This window comes from Gopherus evgoodei, chromosome 6, assembly GCF_007399415.2.
Source record: "Gopherus evgoodei ecotype Sinaloan lineage chromosome 6, rGopEvg1_v1.p, whole genome shotgun sequence".
Taxonomy (NCBI): Eukaryota; Metazoa; Chordata; order Testudines; family Testudinidae; genus Gopherus; species Gopherus evgoodei.
In genome coordinates this window covers 121,595,110-121,608,378 of record NC_044327.1, presented here as the reverse complement: position 1 = coordinate 121,608,378, position 13,269 = coordinate 121,595,110, and the positions used below count along the sequence as shown (strand labels likewise).

At 50.3% G+C, this 13,269-nt stretch overlaps 1 protein-coding gene across 4 annotated transcripts in view; it reads right to left on the bottom strand.

The window, feature by feature from the left end:
• Positions 1-13,269, bottom strand: part of DYM (dymeclin) — a 349,716-nt gene that overhangs the window by 42,916 nt on the left and 293,531 nt on the right. For all 4 annotated transcript variants that reach the window (XM_030565834.1, XM_030565831.1, XM_030565830.1 and 1 more), the window contains one exon: positions 11,560-11,673. In XM_030565834.1, the coding sequence (XP_030421694.1) occupies positions 11,560-11,673 (114 nt within the window). The remainder of the gene's footprint in view (positions 1-11,559; positions 11,674-13,269) is intronic.

The following is a 13,269-nucleotide window of genomic DNA, read 5'->3' as shown; positions in this document are numbered from 1 at the left end:
GGGGATTGTGAGTAACATGTCTAACGGTTGCCTTGCCGGCCTGTAATGACTGATAAGCCACAGCTGGAGAGGTCTCATGCGGAGCCGAGCGTAGTCGGTCACAAAGGTGCACGCCGCCATGTGGCCTAACAGGGTTAGACATGTCCTCACTGACGTCAACGGGGCTGACCGCAAGCGTTGAACGATCGCCGCCATGGTCTGGAACCGCTGCAGAGGCAGCGAGGCCCTGCCCACAGTGGCGTCCAGGACGGCCCCGATAAATTCCACCTTCTGAGAGGGCCTCAGGGTGGACTTGTCTGTGTTTATCAACAGGCCCAGACTCGCAAACATGCCGGTGATCACGCGGACATGGCTGGTCACCTGCTGTTCCGACGTGCCCCGAATCAACCAATCGTCCAGATAAGGGAACACGTGGACACGGTTGCGCCGAAGATGCGCCACGACAACTGCCATGCATTTTGTAAACACCCTCGGGGCCGTGGACAGGCCGAACGGGAGGACTGCAAATTGATAATGAAGAGCCCCCACAACGAAGCGGAGAAAGCGTCTGTGGCGCGGCCAAATGGCAATGTGGAAATACGCGTCCTGCATGTCGAGGGCGGCGTACCAGTCTCCCGGATCCAGGGATGGAATAATGGTCCCCAGGGATACCATGCGGAACTTCAACTTCACGAGGTATTTGTTGAGCTCTCGCAGGTCGAGGATAGGCCTGAGGCCCCCCTTGGCCTTGGGGATCAGAAAGTAGCGGGAATAAAACCCCTTGCCTTTCTCGTTTTCCGGAACCGCCTCTATAGCTCCTTTGCTGAGGAGCGTCTGCACCTCCTGCCGAAGGAATTGCTCGTGAGAGGGGTCCCTGAAGAGGGACGAGGAAGGAGGGCGGGAAGGAGGAAACGAAACAAACTGCAGGCGGTATCCCGTCTGCACCACGCTTAAGACCCAGCGGTCCGATGTTATTTGGGACCACGCCGGGAGGAAAAACGAAAGGCGGTTGGAAAACGGGGGGGAAGGATCCATAGGGGAAACTGTTACTGCGCCCTCGAGCGCACCTTCAAAATGAAGGTTTAGGACCAGGCGGGGGTTTTGAGGAGCCTTGGTTCTGCCCCCCTTGGTTCCCCGACTGCCTGCGCCTCCCGTTCCTGCCGCGGCGCCTGTAAAGGTCCTGCCGCTGGCGGAACTGGGAAAACGGCCTGCGTTGTTGTTGTTGTTGTTGTTGCGGCCGGAAGGGTCTACGCTGCGTCACGGGAGTGTGCATCCCGAGGGACCGCATAACGACTCGGTTATCTTTCAGACTCTTGAGTCTGGGGTCTGTTTTGTCAGAAAATAGGCCCTGGCCTTCGAAAGGAAGGTCCTGTATAGTATGCTGGAGCTCCGGCGGAAGGCCGGAAACCTGCAGCCAGGAGATGCGACGCATCGTAACACCTGACGCAAGGGTACGGGCAGCCGAGTCCGCAGCGTCCAAGGAGGCTTGCAAGGCCGTGCGTGCGACCTTCTTGCCTTCGTCCAAGATGGCCGTAAACTCTTGGCGAGCATCCTGTGGCAGCAGCTCCTTAAATTTGTCCACTGCCACCCAGGAATCAAAGGCATATCTGCTCAGCAGGGCCTGCTGGTTGGAGACCCTGAGCTGCAGCGCCCCAGCCGAATACACCTTACGGCCAAGGAGGTCCATCCGCCTGGCCTCTCTTGATTTGGGGGCCGGAGCCTCCTGGCCATGACGCTCCCTATCGTTCACCGATTGAACCACCAGTGAACACGGGGTCGGGTGTACATGGAGATATTCGTATCCCCTGGAAGGGGCCATGTACTTCCTCTCGACGCCTTTTGCTGTCGGAGGGATGGAGGCCGGAGACTGCCAGATGGTGTTGGCGTTGGCCTGGATGGTTCGTATAAAGGGCAGGGCGACCCTGGTGGGAGCATCAGAGGAGATGATGGTTACAATTGGATCCTCTATCTCCGAGACCTCCTCCGCCTGCAGACTCAGATTTTGAGCCAATCGCCTGAGGAGGTCTTGGTGCGCCCTGAGATCCAGCGGGGGGGGACTGTTGGAGGAGGTACCCGCCACCGCCTCATCCGGGGAGGAGGATGATGAGACCCCCGGCCCGAGAGTGTCTAACTGAGGGTCTTCCTCAGCCCTCGCCTCTGCCTCCGGAGCCACAGCGGAGTCCTGCTGCTTGGACCCTTCCTCCCCTTCCGGGGAGGGAGGGGGGCGAGACAACGAGGCTTCCGGGGCCCTACGCTCCGCAGTCGCCGGCCTAGGAGGGAGCTGCTGGGGGCCCTGGGCCTGATGGTACGCCCAGGGTGTCCAGAATCCCCACTGTTGTGGGCCTTGGTCCTGCAGCGGCGGATCACCAAACAGCGCCGCCTGCCGGTCGGTGCCCAGCGCATAGCCGCTGTCCGTCTGGGAGGATACGGACGGCTGTCTCGAGGGCCACGGTGGGGCCGACCCTGGATGGTACGGGTCTGCGCGGGCCGGCACGGAGGATCGTCTCGGTGCCGGGGACCGGTACCGGGAGTCATACCGGTGCCGGGATCGGGACCGGGACCGGGATCTGTCACGGTGCCGTGATCCTGATCGGTGCCGTGATCCTGATCGGTGCCGGGCGCCGCTTCGGTGCCGGGCGCCGCTTCGGTGCCGGGACCTGCTACCAGCTCGGTGCCGGGAGGTCGACCGGGACCTGCCACCAGCTCGGTGCCGGGAGGTCGAGCGAGACCGGGACCGGGACCTGCCACCAGCTCGGTGCCGGGAGGTCGACCGGTGCGGCGAGTAGCGTCGGGACCTGCTCCTGGAGTCGCGGTGCCGGTGTCGACTGGAGCCTGACCGCGACCTTCTCGATGCCGACCGGTGCCGCGAGTGCGACCGGTACCGCTGAGGGGAGCGGTGCCGGGACTGCGAGCGGCGTCGGGATCTGGAGCGCCCAAGACGTCGGGACCTGGATCGGGAACGACTGTCTCTGGGCGGTGCCGACATCATGGGCTTGCCTCTGGACACGACCCGCACCGGAGGTACCGGGGGTGGCAGCCGAGTAGGCTCCGTCAGGGCAATAAGGTCCCGAGCCGAGGCGAAGGTCTCCGGTGTGGACGGGACCACTATCTCAACCCCAGATCTCATGGGGGAGCTCGGCGGCACCGGACTCAACGGACCCGCCGGGCCCGGAGTCAACGGTGCTGACGGTGCCGGCGGCGCCGCGGCCGATGTCGAGGCCGGGCGCTCTAGCCGGGTCTGCCTGGCCGGAGTATTAGACTTCGACGGCCTTGGCTCTGGCTCCAGTGCCGGAGAGGGTCGGTGCCGAGGAGTCTTCTCGGTGCCGGAGCGATCCGGTGCCGGTGCTGATACCACGGCCTGCGAAGCCGTCGGGTCAAGTGCCGCCTCCATTAGGAGAGTTCGGAGCCTTTGATCCCTCTCCTTCTTTGTCCTCGGCTTAAAGGCCTTACAGATGCGGCACTTGTCGGATCTGTGCGATTCCCCGAGGCACTTCAGGCACGCTTCGTGGGGATCGCTGGTAGGCATGGGCTTCTTGCAGGCCGCACACTGCTTGAAGCCCGGCGAACCAGGCATGAGCCCGGTGCCGGGTGCCGGGAAGGGCTAAGCCCCCGGCGATAGAAGTACTTTACAACTAATTAACTTAACTATCAACTTAACAAACTAATTAACAACTATAATGAAACTAGAGATAACGATAGATAACTAGGAGAGCTAGGGACGTGGAGGACAGCTATGCCGCGCTCCACAGTTCCAACGACCGACACGGCGGTAAGAAGGAACTGAGGAGCGGGCGGGCCGGCAGGGATATATATTGGGCGCCATGGCGGCGCCACTCCAGGGGGCGACCTGCCGGCCCACTGGAGTTGCTAGGGTAAAAAAGTTTCCGACGAACGTGCACGCGCGGCGCGCACACCTAACTGGAATGGATGTGAGCAATCACTCGAAGAAGAACCTAAGTTGTAGGTGCCGTTGTAGGCCTTAGTCTCTTTCACTATGAAACAATGACATTCAGCCCAACGTCTGAGTTGCATTGCTTTGGTCTGCAGATGTACATTAGAACCGTGTTTTCATTTTTATTCATGGTCCATGTGACCCCAATAAAATCACTACATATTGTTTTTAGCATCAGTTCTGGAGAGCCACAAAAGCAGTTTGCCAAAAATACATCCTACATTCCTCATTCCAGTTTGATATTCCTTAGCTTAAGGGTTAACAGCAGCTGTGGGCTAGTAAAGGGAAGTTTGCATTACAGCTGCCTGCATAATGTCAGATCTAAGGATGTATTAGACACAGTCAGTTTTCAGTATTGTCAGATCCTTGACCTTTTGGAGCAGAAAAACATAAATATGGAGAAAAATCTGATGAATTTATTTTAGGAAGTTTTCTGTCTCCCTCACCCAGCACTATGTCCCAGAGTCCCTAGTTTCCAGCATTAATCTGCCATTTTTTCCTTTGCAATGCCATGTGGCATTAATTTACATATTCCTATGCAGTGCCCAGTGTCCATGGCAGCTGGGCACTATTACAACAATTAAAACAAACATAAAACAGTCACAGGCAGAGACAACCCATTTAAGTTAGTAAACCGTATGTCTGCAATGGCTTAATTAAAGGCCTGTGTAAATAAATGTGCCTTGCACTGTGCCCCGCAGCTCGCCGAAGTCTTGTTCTGGCACAGCACAGCAGCATGACCTCCAAGCACTGGGAGACTCACTGGAGAATGCCCTGTTGTTGCAAGGACTCCTACAATGAAACTCCATTAATCATCAGCAAGAGCAATCCAGCTGATCTTAACTGGTGTCATAGCTCACAGAGTGAGGGATGATCTCTCATGTAGTTGCACCCTAAACCACTCATGTAAGGCTGAACAACACCCTGAATTACATAAGGACGGCCATACTGGGTCAGACCAAAGGTCCAGTATCCTGTCTTCCAACAGTGACCAATGCCAGGTGCCCCAGACAGAATGGACAGATCAGGTGATCATCAAGTGACCTATTCGCTATTATCCATTTCGAGCTTCGGGCAAAAAGAGGCTAGGGACATCATCCCTGCCCATCCTGGCTAATAGTCATTGATGGACCCATCCTCCATGAATTTATCTAGTGCTTTTTTGAACCCTGTTATAGCCTTGGCCTTCACAACATCCTCTGGCAAAGAGTTCCATAGGTTGACTGTGCGTTGTATGAAGAAATACTTCCTTTGGTTTGCTTTAAACCTGATGCCTATTAATTTCATGTGGTGACCCCTAGTTCTTGTGTTAGGAGTAGTAGTAAATAACACTTACTTATTTACTCTCTCCACACAAGTCATGATTTCACAGACCTCTATCATATACCCACCTTAATCGTCACTTCTCCAAGCTGAAAAGTCCCAGCCATATTAATCTCTCCTCATACGAAAGCCATTTCGTACCCCTAATAATTTTTGTTGCCCTTTTCCGAACCCTTTCCAATTCCAATTTATCTTTTTAGAGATGGGGTGACCACATCGGCACACAGTATTCAAGATGTGGGCATACCATGGATTTTTATAGAGGCAATATGATAATTTCTATCTTATTATTTATCCCTTTCTTAATGATTCTCAACATTCTGTTTGCTTTTTTGACTGCCACTGCACACTGAGTGGACGTTTTCAGAGACTACCCACAATGACACCAAGATCTCTCTTTTGAGTGGTAACAGCTAATTTAGACCCCATCATTTTATACGTATAGTTGGGATTGTATTTTCCAGTGTGCATTACTTTGCATTTATTAATACTGAATTTCATCTGTCATTTTGTTGCCCAGTCACCTAGCTTTGAGAGATCCTTGGATCTTGGACCCAAATGCAAATAGGTGGTCAATCCAGAGCATGGAGCACTGGTGACTCAATGTACTCAAGATGTGGGTCTTTGCATTTTGCACCAGATGTACAATAAACACTGAAGAGCATGTTGCGGTAATATAGTGGGAAGATAGAAAAGGCAAGCATAACTGTGGCAGTGTCGGCATTCAAACAAAGGGCCAAGCTGTCTAACCAGCCTTAGATGAAAAAATGTTCTACAGGCCAAGGCCAGTATCTGAGAATCACAGTGCAATGGCAGACCGAGGATGACTCTAGTATCAAACTGCAGTTGCCAATATATGTCAATTATTTGCAAGTGACACCAATGTGGGGGTTGATTTCATACTGCACAAGATTTATGCAGCCAGTATTTATTTGCTGAATGGCACTCCTCTCAATCTGCATGAGCTCAGGCAGTACCTATGAGCAGGGCCGGCGCTTCCATTTAAGCGACCTAGGCAGTCGCCTAGGGCGCCAGGATTTGGAAGAGCGGCAGACTGCTCCGGTGGAGGGTCCGCTGGTCCCGCGGCTCCAGTGGAGCATCTGCAGGCACGCCTGTGGCAGGTCCACCGGAGCTGCGGGACCGGTGAGCTGGCCCTGTGCCTAGGGTGCCAAAAACCCTGGCGCCGCTCCTGCTTATGAGCCTCATAAAGGGGCAAGGAAGTGAACAAAAGATGCCAACGCCCTTCTGATCACCCCGGAGGAGAGAACAGAACCCTTCCAGGCTTCTGAGAAGTCAGCAGCAGAACCAGCAAATTGCCTGCCCTCTGCATTGTAAATTCAGGCGCTTCCTCCTGCCAGCTTCTGGGAGGTCAAAGACACTTTCCTCAAAGGATATGTCTTCACTGTGGAGCTAACTTGAGTTATTTACATTCCAGTTACACCTCTCAAGTGAGCTTAGCTCAAAGTGAGAGTAGCCACACTGTGAAAACACACTTGAGTTGCAACAGCCACACTAGCGCTACACCCACTTGTGCATGCCGCTAACATTTCTCAGGGCACATGCCATGATTTTTAGGACTGCAATAAGCTAAGCTGCTCTATGAATTCTTTCACATTATATTGTGGGAGAAGTTGTCTGTCCTTTCTGAGCACATGGGGGGACTTGTGGGAAAACATTGGAGAACTAGAGGCAGTTGAGTCATGCTAGCCTGTAACAATGCTGCAGTGGTTATGTCATTAGCAGAAAAGTTGTGCTCACTCTAGCTTAAGTCTATACCCCCTCTCTTGGGCCAGTCAACTCAGTGAAAAGCACCACTGCATTCAAATTAAGGGGGGTTGTGCATGGACAAGAGTCAAGTTAGGGGCAACTCTTGAGCTATAACTTGAGATAACACTGCAGTGCAGACAAGCCTTACAATTTAAAGGCCAGAAGACGGAGTCCTCCATTACTACCTTGGCCCAAAGCCATGGTTTATTTTAATTATATCGATTTCATTTTCTGTCTATGGATGGATAAACTTTTGGGGTTGACTGTACTCCTGCAACCAGCTGGAAGGCATGCCAAGGCTGCACAGCTATTAGGCAGTACTCAGGAACAATCCTGTCTCCAATTTTCCATTCCCTCCCTATCCCCTTCTGTCTGGTGACTAAGGGCTTGCTTCCTATGTAACAAACTGGAGTGGAAGGACCTGGAACTGCTCAGCTAAGAGAAGAGCAAACCTCAGAGGGTATGTTTACACAGGGATTTTGGAGCGAGCCGCCCAGCCCAAGTTGATAGACTTGGCCTAGCAGGGCTCATGCCAGTTCCCTAAAAATAGCTGTATAGATGGTGCCTTGAAATTGAGGCATGGGATGGAGTTCAGACTCAGAAGCGACCTGGCTTGGGAGGCTCGCTCCAAAATACTTTGTTGTCATATCCTGAGACGTGCCCTGAACATTCAAACCCTGGTTTTTTGTTCAGTCAGGACCCAGAGACTGGATGGAAAAAGGTTTTTTTCCTTTTACATTTTGTTGAGTGAATTTTATTGCTCATAAAACTAGAAGAAGTTTTAATGACTGTTAAATGCTTGACTCATATCAAAGAGGCGGTGTATAAGAGCATAATTGCTTCTGTCGAGCACAGTGAGAGATTATAAAGAAACAGAAAAAAGCAGCAAATACAAATCAACACACAGTGGAAAAAATCGGGCAGGGCGGAAATCCAACTTAAGCAAGTGTTTGTAAAAATAAAACGTTTTTAGTTTAAATGGCTTAGCCAGTGGGAAATTTCTTTCAAAAGCAAGAAATGTGGTCACTCGAGTGTGTTCACTCCATGAACCCAAATGTCAGCTTCCAGTTAATATCTGGCAGTCAGAACAAATTTTCCCACTTATTGTAAAATAGCAGTTATCTGCTGGCTAACTCCCATTGAAAATCCTGAGATAAATCCCAGACTCCAGACACAGTCTCACTTCTCTCACGCTCCTAATCCTCAAACTACAGATAATTCACTGAAAGGAAGAAAAGACAACTTGTGAATTTAAGAGAGAGAGACACACACACACACACACACACACACACACGCTAAGGCCAATTTTCACCTATCGCCATGATCTTTAAATTGCTCTTAATAAGCTTCTGCAATAAAAAAGGGAGCCTGGATTGTGGGCTGCTTGTCTGCAAAGGAGACAGCTCTATCTATGAGCTGTGGTTTCCACATCAGTCCCAGCTTATTAGCTTCATTTATCTTCTCTCTCAGGCTGAAAGAGAAATAACCAGCTCTCGATTTCAGCACCTGCCCTTTATCTCTGTTTATGCAGGAATCTTCTCAAAGGTTAATTACTCGGCATGGACTTTCCCTGACTTACACAGTATATGGCTAAAAACACATGATTTAAAATAATGTTAATTACACTATGTTTATCTTAAACAGCAGTGAGGTTGCTTCTTGTACGGATACTAAGACACAGAGCTTCCAGTTCTTGGCATGCATTTGCCAAAAAGATTCAAGGGATGATTTTTCACATATTTACCTAAAAAGGTCAATTGAATTAGCAATTTGAGATTTGCATTTGAGCTACAGGTATATGGTCCTGTCAGTCACACGCCACTTCCCAGTGTGAAAGTGACAAGGAGTGGCATGGAGTGAAGTGAAACTCATAAGCACCATTGTGCAGATCAGGATCATGGCTGCAAGTGCTTTTTTTTGGTTTACGTTTTTTCATATTTTAACCATGGCTCCAACAATATGCTCAAAATCTAAGTACTAGTAAAGCTAATTCATCTGAAGTTATTTCTTCCACTAAACCCACAATAACTGTCAAGAACATTCACTATTTTTAGATATTTTCCTTACTTTTTTAATAAATAAAACAAACCCTGAATTGAGCTACCAGGATGCATGTCTGCCTTGAATCAGTGAGTGAAAGAACGGCTTCAGTTCTCATCCTTTCACCCCATGGCCTGTTTACTGTTCATCAACCTCACTCAACATTGGGGATTGCTGATGTTTGAGCACTCAAGATGAAACTCCCTATAGATAGAGCTAACCATGGCATGCAGTGACCATACCCAGAGAGGAGTCATTCATGGTATTATAGGATTAAGGCACTCTTCTTTGGGCTTGTCTACATCAGAAAGTTGCAGCGCTGGTGAGGGAGTTACAGCGCTGCAACTTAGGAGGTGTACACATCTGCAGGGCACCACCAGCGCTGCAACTCCCTGTTTGCAGCGCTGGCCGTACTCCCGTTTTGTCTCGGGTGTAGAGGATCCAGCGCTGGTAATCAAGTATAGACACTTACCAGCGCTTTTCTTGACCTCCGTGGAATAAGCAGGTATCCCAGCATACCTGAGGAAGCCTCTGGTAATCAAGCTGGTCTCCTTCCCCGGCTTGCTCTCGCGTTCCCCAAACCCCGAACAAGCAGGTCTCCTTCCCTGAGGTTTGCAGGGTGGTTCGGGGAACGCGAGAGCAAACCGCGGCGAAGCTGGTCTCCTTTCCCGGTTTGCTCTCTCGTTCCCCGAACCCCCGAGCAAGCAGGTCTCCTTCCCTGCGGTTTGCAGGGTGGTTCGGGGAACGCGAGAGCAAACCGCGGCGAAGCTGGTCTCCTTTCCCGGTTTGCTCTCTCGTTCCCCGAACAAGCAGGTCTCCTTCCCTGAGGTTTGCAGGGTGGTTCGGGGAACGCGAGAGCAAACCGCGGCGAAGCTGGTCTCCTTTCCCGGTTTGCTCTCTCATTCCCCGAACAAGCAGGTCTCCTTCCCTGCGGTTTGCAGGGGGGTTCGGGGAACGCGAGAGCAAACCGCGGCAAAGCTGGTCTCCTTTCCCGGTTTGCTCTCTCGTTCCCCGAACCCCCGAGCAAGCAGGTCTCCTTCCCTGCGGTTTGCAGGGTGGTTCGGGGAACGCGAGAGCAAACCGCGGCGAAGCTGGTCTCCTTTCCCGGTTTGCTCTCTCGTTCCCCGAACCCCCGAGCAAGCAGGTCTCCTTCCCTGCGGTTTGCAGGGTGGTTCGGGGAACGCGAGAGCAAACCGCGGCGAAGCTGGTCTCCTTTCCCGGTTTGCTCTCTCGTTCCCCGAACCCCCGAGCAAGCAGGTCTCCTTCCCTGCGGTTTGCAGGGTGGTTCGGGGAACGCGAGAGCAAACCGCGGCGAAGCTGGTCTCCTTTCCCGGTTTGCTCTCGCGTTCCCCGAACCCCCCTTGAAGCCGCCCAACAGCGCTGCAGTGTGGCCACATCTAACACCACTTGCAGCGCTGGTTGCTGTAAGTGTGGCCACTCTGCAGCGCTGGCCCTATACAGCTGTACTAATACAGCTGTAACAACCAGCGCTGCAAAATTTTAGATGTAGACATGGCCTTTGTCTGGTAGTTGAAGCTCTGAGGTTCCTTTATAGCACAGAACTGCTGCACAGAAAGAGGGCAGATGCTCAGGCTGCCCTTCAGGCATCTACTCTAGCCCTGGGCTAGGAGTTTCCCAGATGAAAAAGTCAGGGGCTAGAGCAAGAAGAGCTATGAGGTGCCATGGACAGAGAGAGACAGAGGCACAAAACAGCTTCTTCTGAGGGACAGGGCTGAGGGGCCTGCCCTGAGATTTATGCAAGAGACAGTTGCTTGGGCTACTGTTTGTTACCAGCCACTTGAGGAAATGAGGCTTGTGTATATTTTACAAACAAACACTCACACATTAAGGAAAACCTTGATTCTGCATCACTGATATCTGCTCCGGAAACTGGCCTGCTCTGATCTGGCCTTTGGTCAGCAAAGGGGCAACAATAATAAAGTCAGTATTTGGGAGCGAGTGTTGTCTAATGCAGTGGTTCTCAAACTAGGGCTGCTGCTTGTTCAGGGAAAGCCCCTGGCGGACCAGGCCGGTTTGTTTACCTGCCGCGTCCGCAGGTTTGGCCGATCGCAGCTCCCACTGGCCGCAGTTCGCCTCTCCAGGCCAATGGGGGCTTCCGGAAGGGTGGCCAGCACGCCCCGGCCTGCTTGAGAATTTCTACACTGTGGTCAGAGAGAAAAGACTCCATTTCTGAGACATTATGAGAAAACCCCACATTCCAGCCGTGTTCTAATTTCTCCAAATCATAGGCACCAAAATTCATTAGCAAATCACGAAAACACATTTTACACACACACACACACATACACACACACACACACACACACACACAAAACATAAGCTTACAGTCCAAACTAATGAGGTATTTTAAATTAAAACAAACATACTACAATCCATAATGCAGTACCATATGACCTAATCTCAAAAGAAAAATGACATTTTGACATAATTAATTGAAACACTACATTTGAATTGACTAGGTCTTTGCCAGCACTTACTCTTAGTCTGTCTTTGGGCAATGCAACAGCTCCTTGCTTGATAATTTCCAGAACTCTCTCCACTGACAGCTGGGCTCCAGCTTGCTCTAACCGTGAGCTGAAAAAGCTGATCACCTGAAACAGAAAGTGATAACATATAAACAAGTGCAAGAAAGAGATAATTTTACCAATTTACAAATGAAACGATCATTTTCTCTCCTTCCCTTGATCAGAATTTCCTCAAACTGTTCTTTTCAAAGCACTCGTAATTACTTATGCCACCATCAAGAAATGTGCTGATTTATGACAAGTTAATAAAAATTATCAACATTCTTCAAGGGTCAGGGTTGATGGCTGATTAATTTAATACAGTTTATTTAGCAATGCAATTCAATTAATAGATTTACAATTTCTCGTGCCAGTATCAACATATGTTGACATTCCGTTCATATATATATTACGTTACTAATGTGTACAAGTAGAAAGTTTCCTAAACAACAGAAATCTGTGTAATACCAGATTTATTTCTTCCACTGTTACATATACAAGAAAACTTTTGGGTAATATTTGACTGAAACAGGCTTGTAATGAGTCAGTTTCTACTGAAACAAATTCACGACTACCTAACACTTCACAGTGGATGTCACATTGCTAAAAAAGATTTCAAAAATAGACTGGAGAAAGCATTAGAAAAAGCATTGTTGGGAACAATCTTTCTTTGGCAGTCCAACCTCTAGTATAACACAGAGCATAAAATGTTATCCAGTGATTCCTGCCTCAGAACCAATAACTTGTGGTTGAAGCAAAGCGTCAATTTCAGAAAATGGGATAGATTAATGCTTCCATCACAGTTGGACCCAAGTATTCAGAGATGCCAGCTCTCACATTCAAAGTAGTATCTTGGTGCTGGCTTGAGATTTTGCTGCTCTTGGAAAATTGGGAAATGAGCACTCTTCCCAGACCCATACACTGAGAACAATCACTGAAAAAACAACTGCACTGGCTCCCTGCCTCTCTAGCTATAGCTGGCTGAGCCCCAAGGAGGGGGTGATTATTGGGGTTAAAGAAAAATAGAATAAACTCATCAACATAGCTAAACCAGAGGAAGAGTGAGCAGAGAAACAAGGCGCCCAGGGAGTACGGGGTTTGGGACTCAGTGTTAATAAAGGTGGAGTGTGGAGGAAGTGATCCAAAACCCACACAAATCACAGACCATAGACAGGGGGCTGGCAGTACTGCCAACCCCAAGTGTCCAAATATCACGACTCAGGTCCCCCCAAATCAGAATTTATTTTTAAATTTCACGTGTGCACCTCTACATTTTGAGCCTTTACGGTCCAACTTTTCAAGATTTTCTCCACCATGATGGCCAGAAATGTACTTTTGTTTTAAAAAATGGAAACTGAGGTCTGCATGTAATCACGACTCCAAGAACTGGGGATTTAAAAAAATCATGAAATATGGTGATAAAACTGGGAGAGTTGGCAACACTAGGTTGGGACTTCAGGGGCACCCAAACCACAGTGATTAAAACTAAGCATGCACCCAGGTTCCCCACATGTCTATCCTGTTTGTTCCTCCTTCCTGTTGCTGCTCCCCCGAGGCTCTGAACACCTCATGCAACCGACTGGCCAGGCCAGGCCAGGCTGGGTTCACACCATATTTTATTCTCCCTTCTCTGGTCCAGCTTGCCCCTGTCAGTCAGGGCTTCACCCCTATCATTCACCCTCA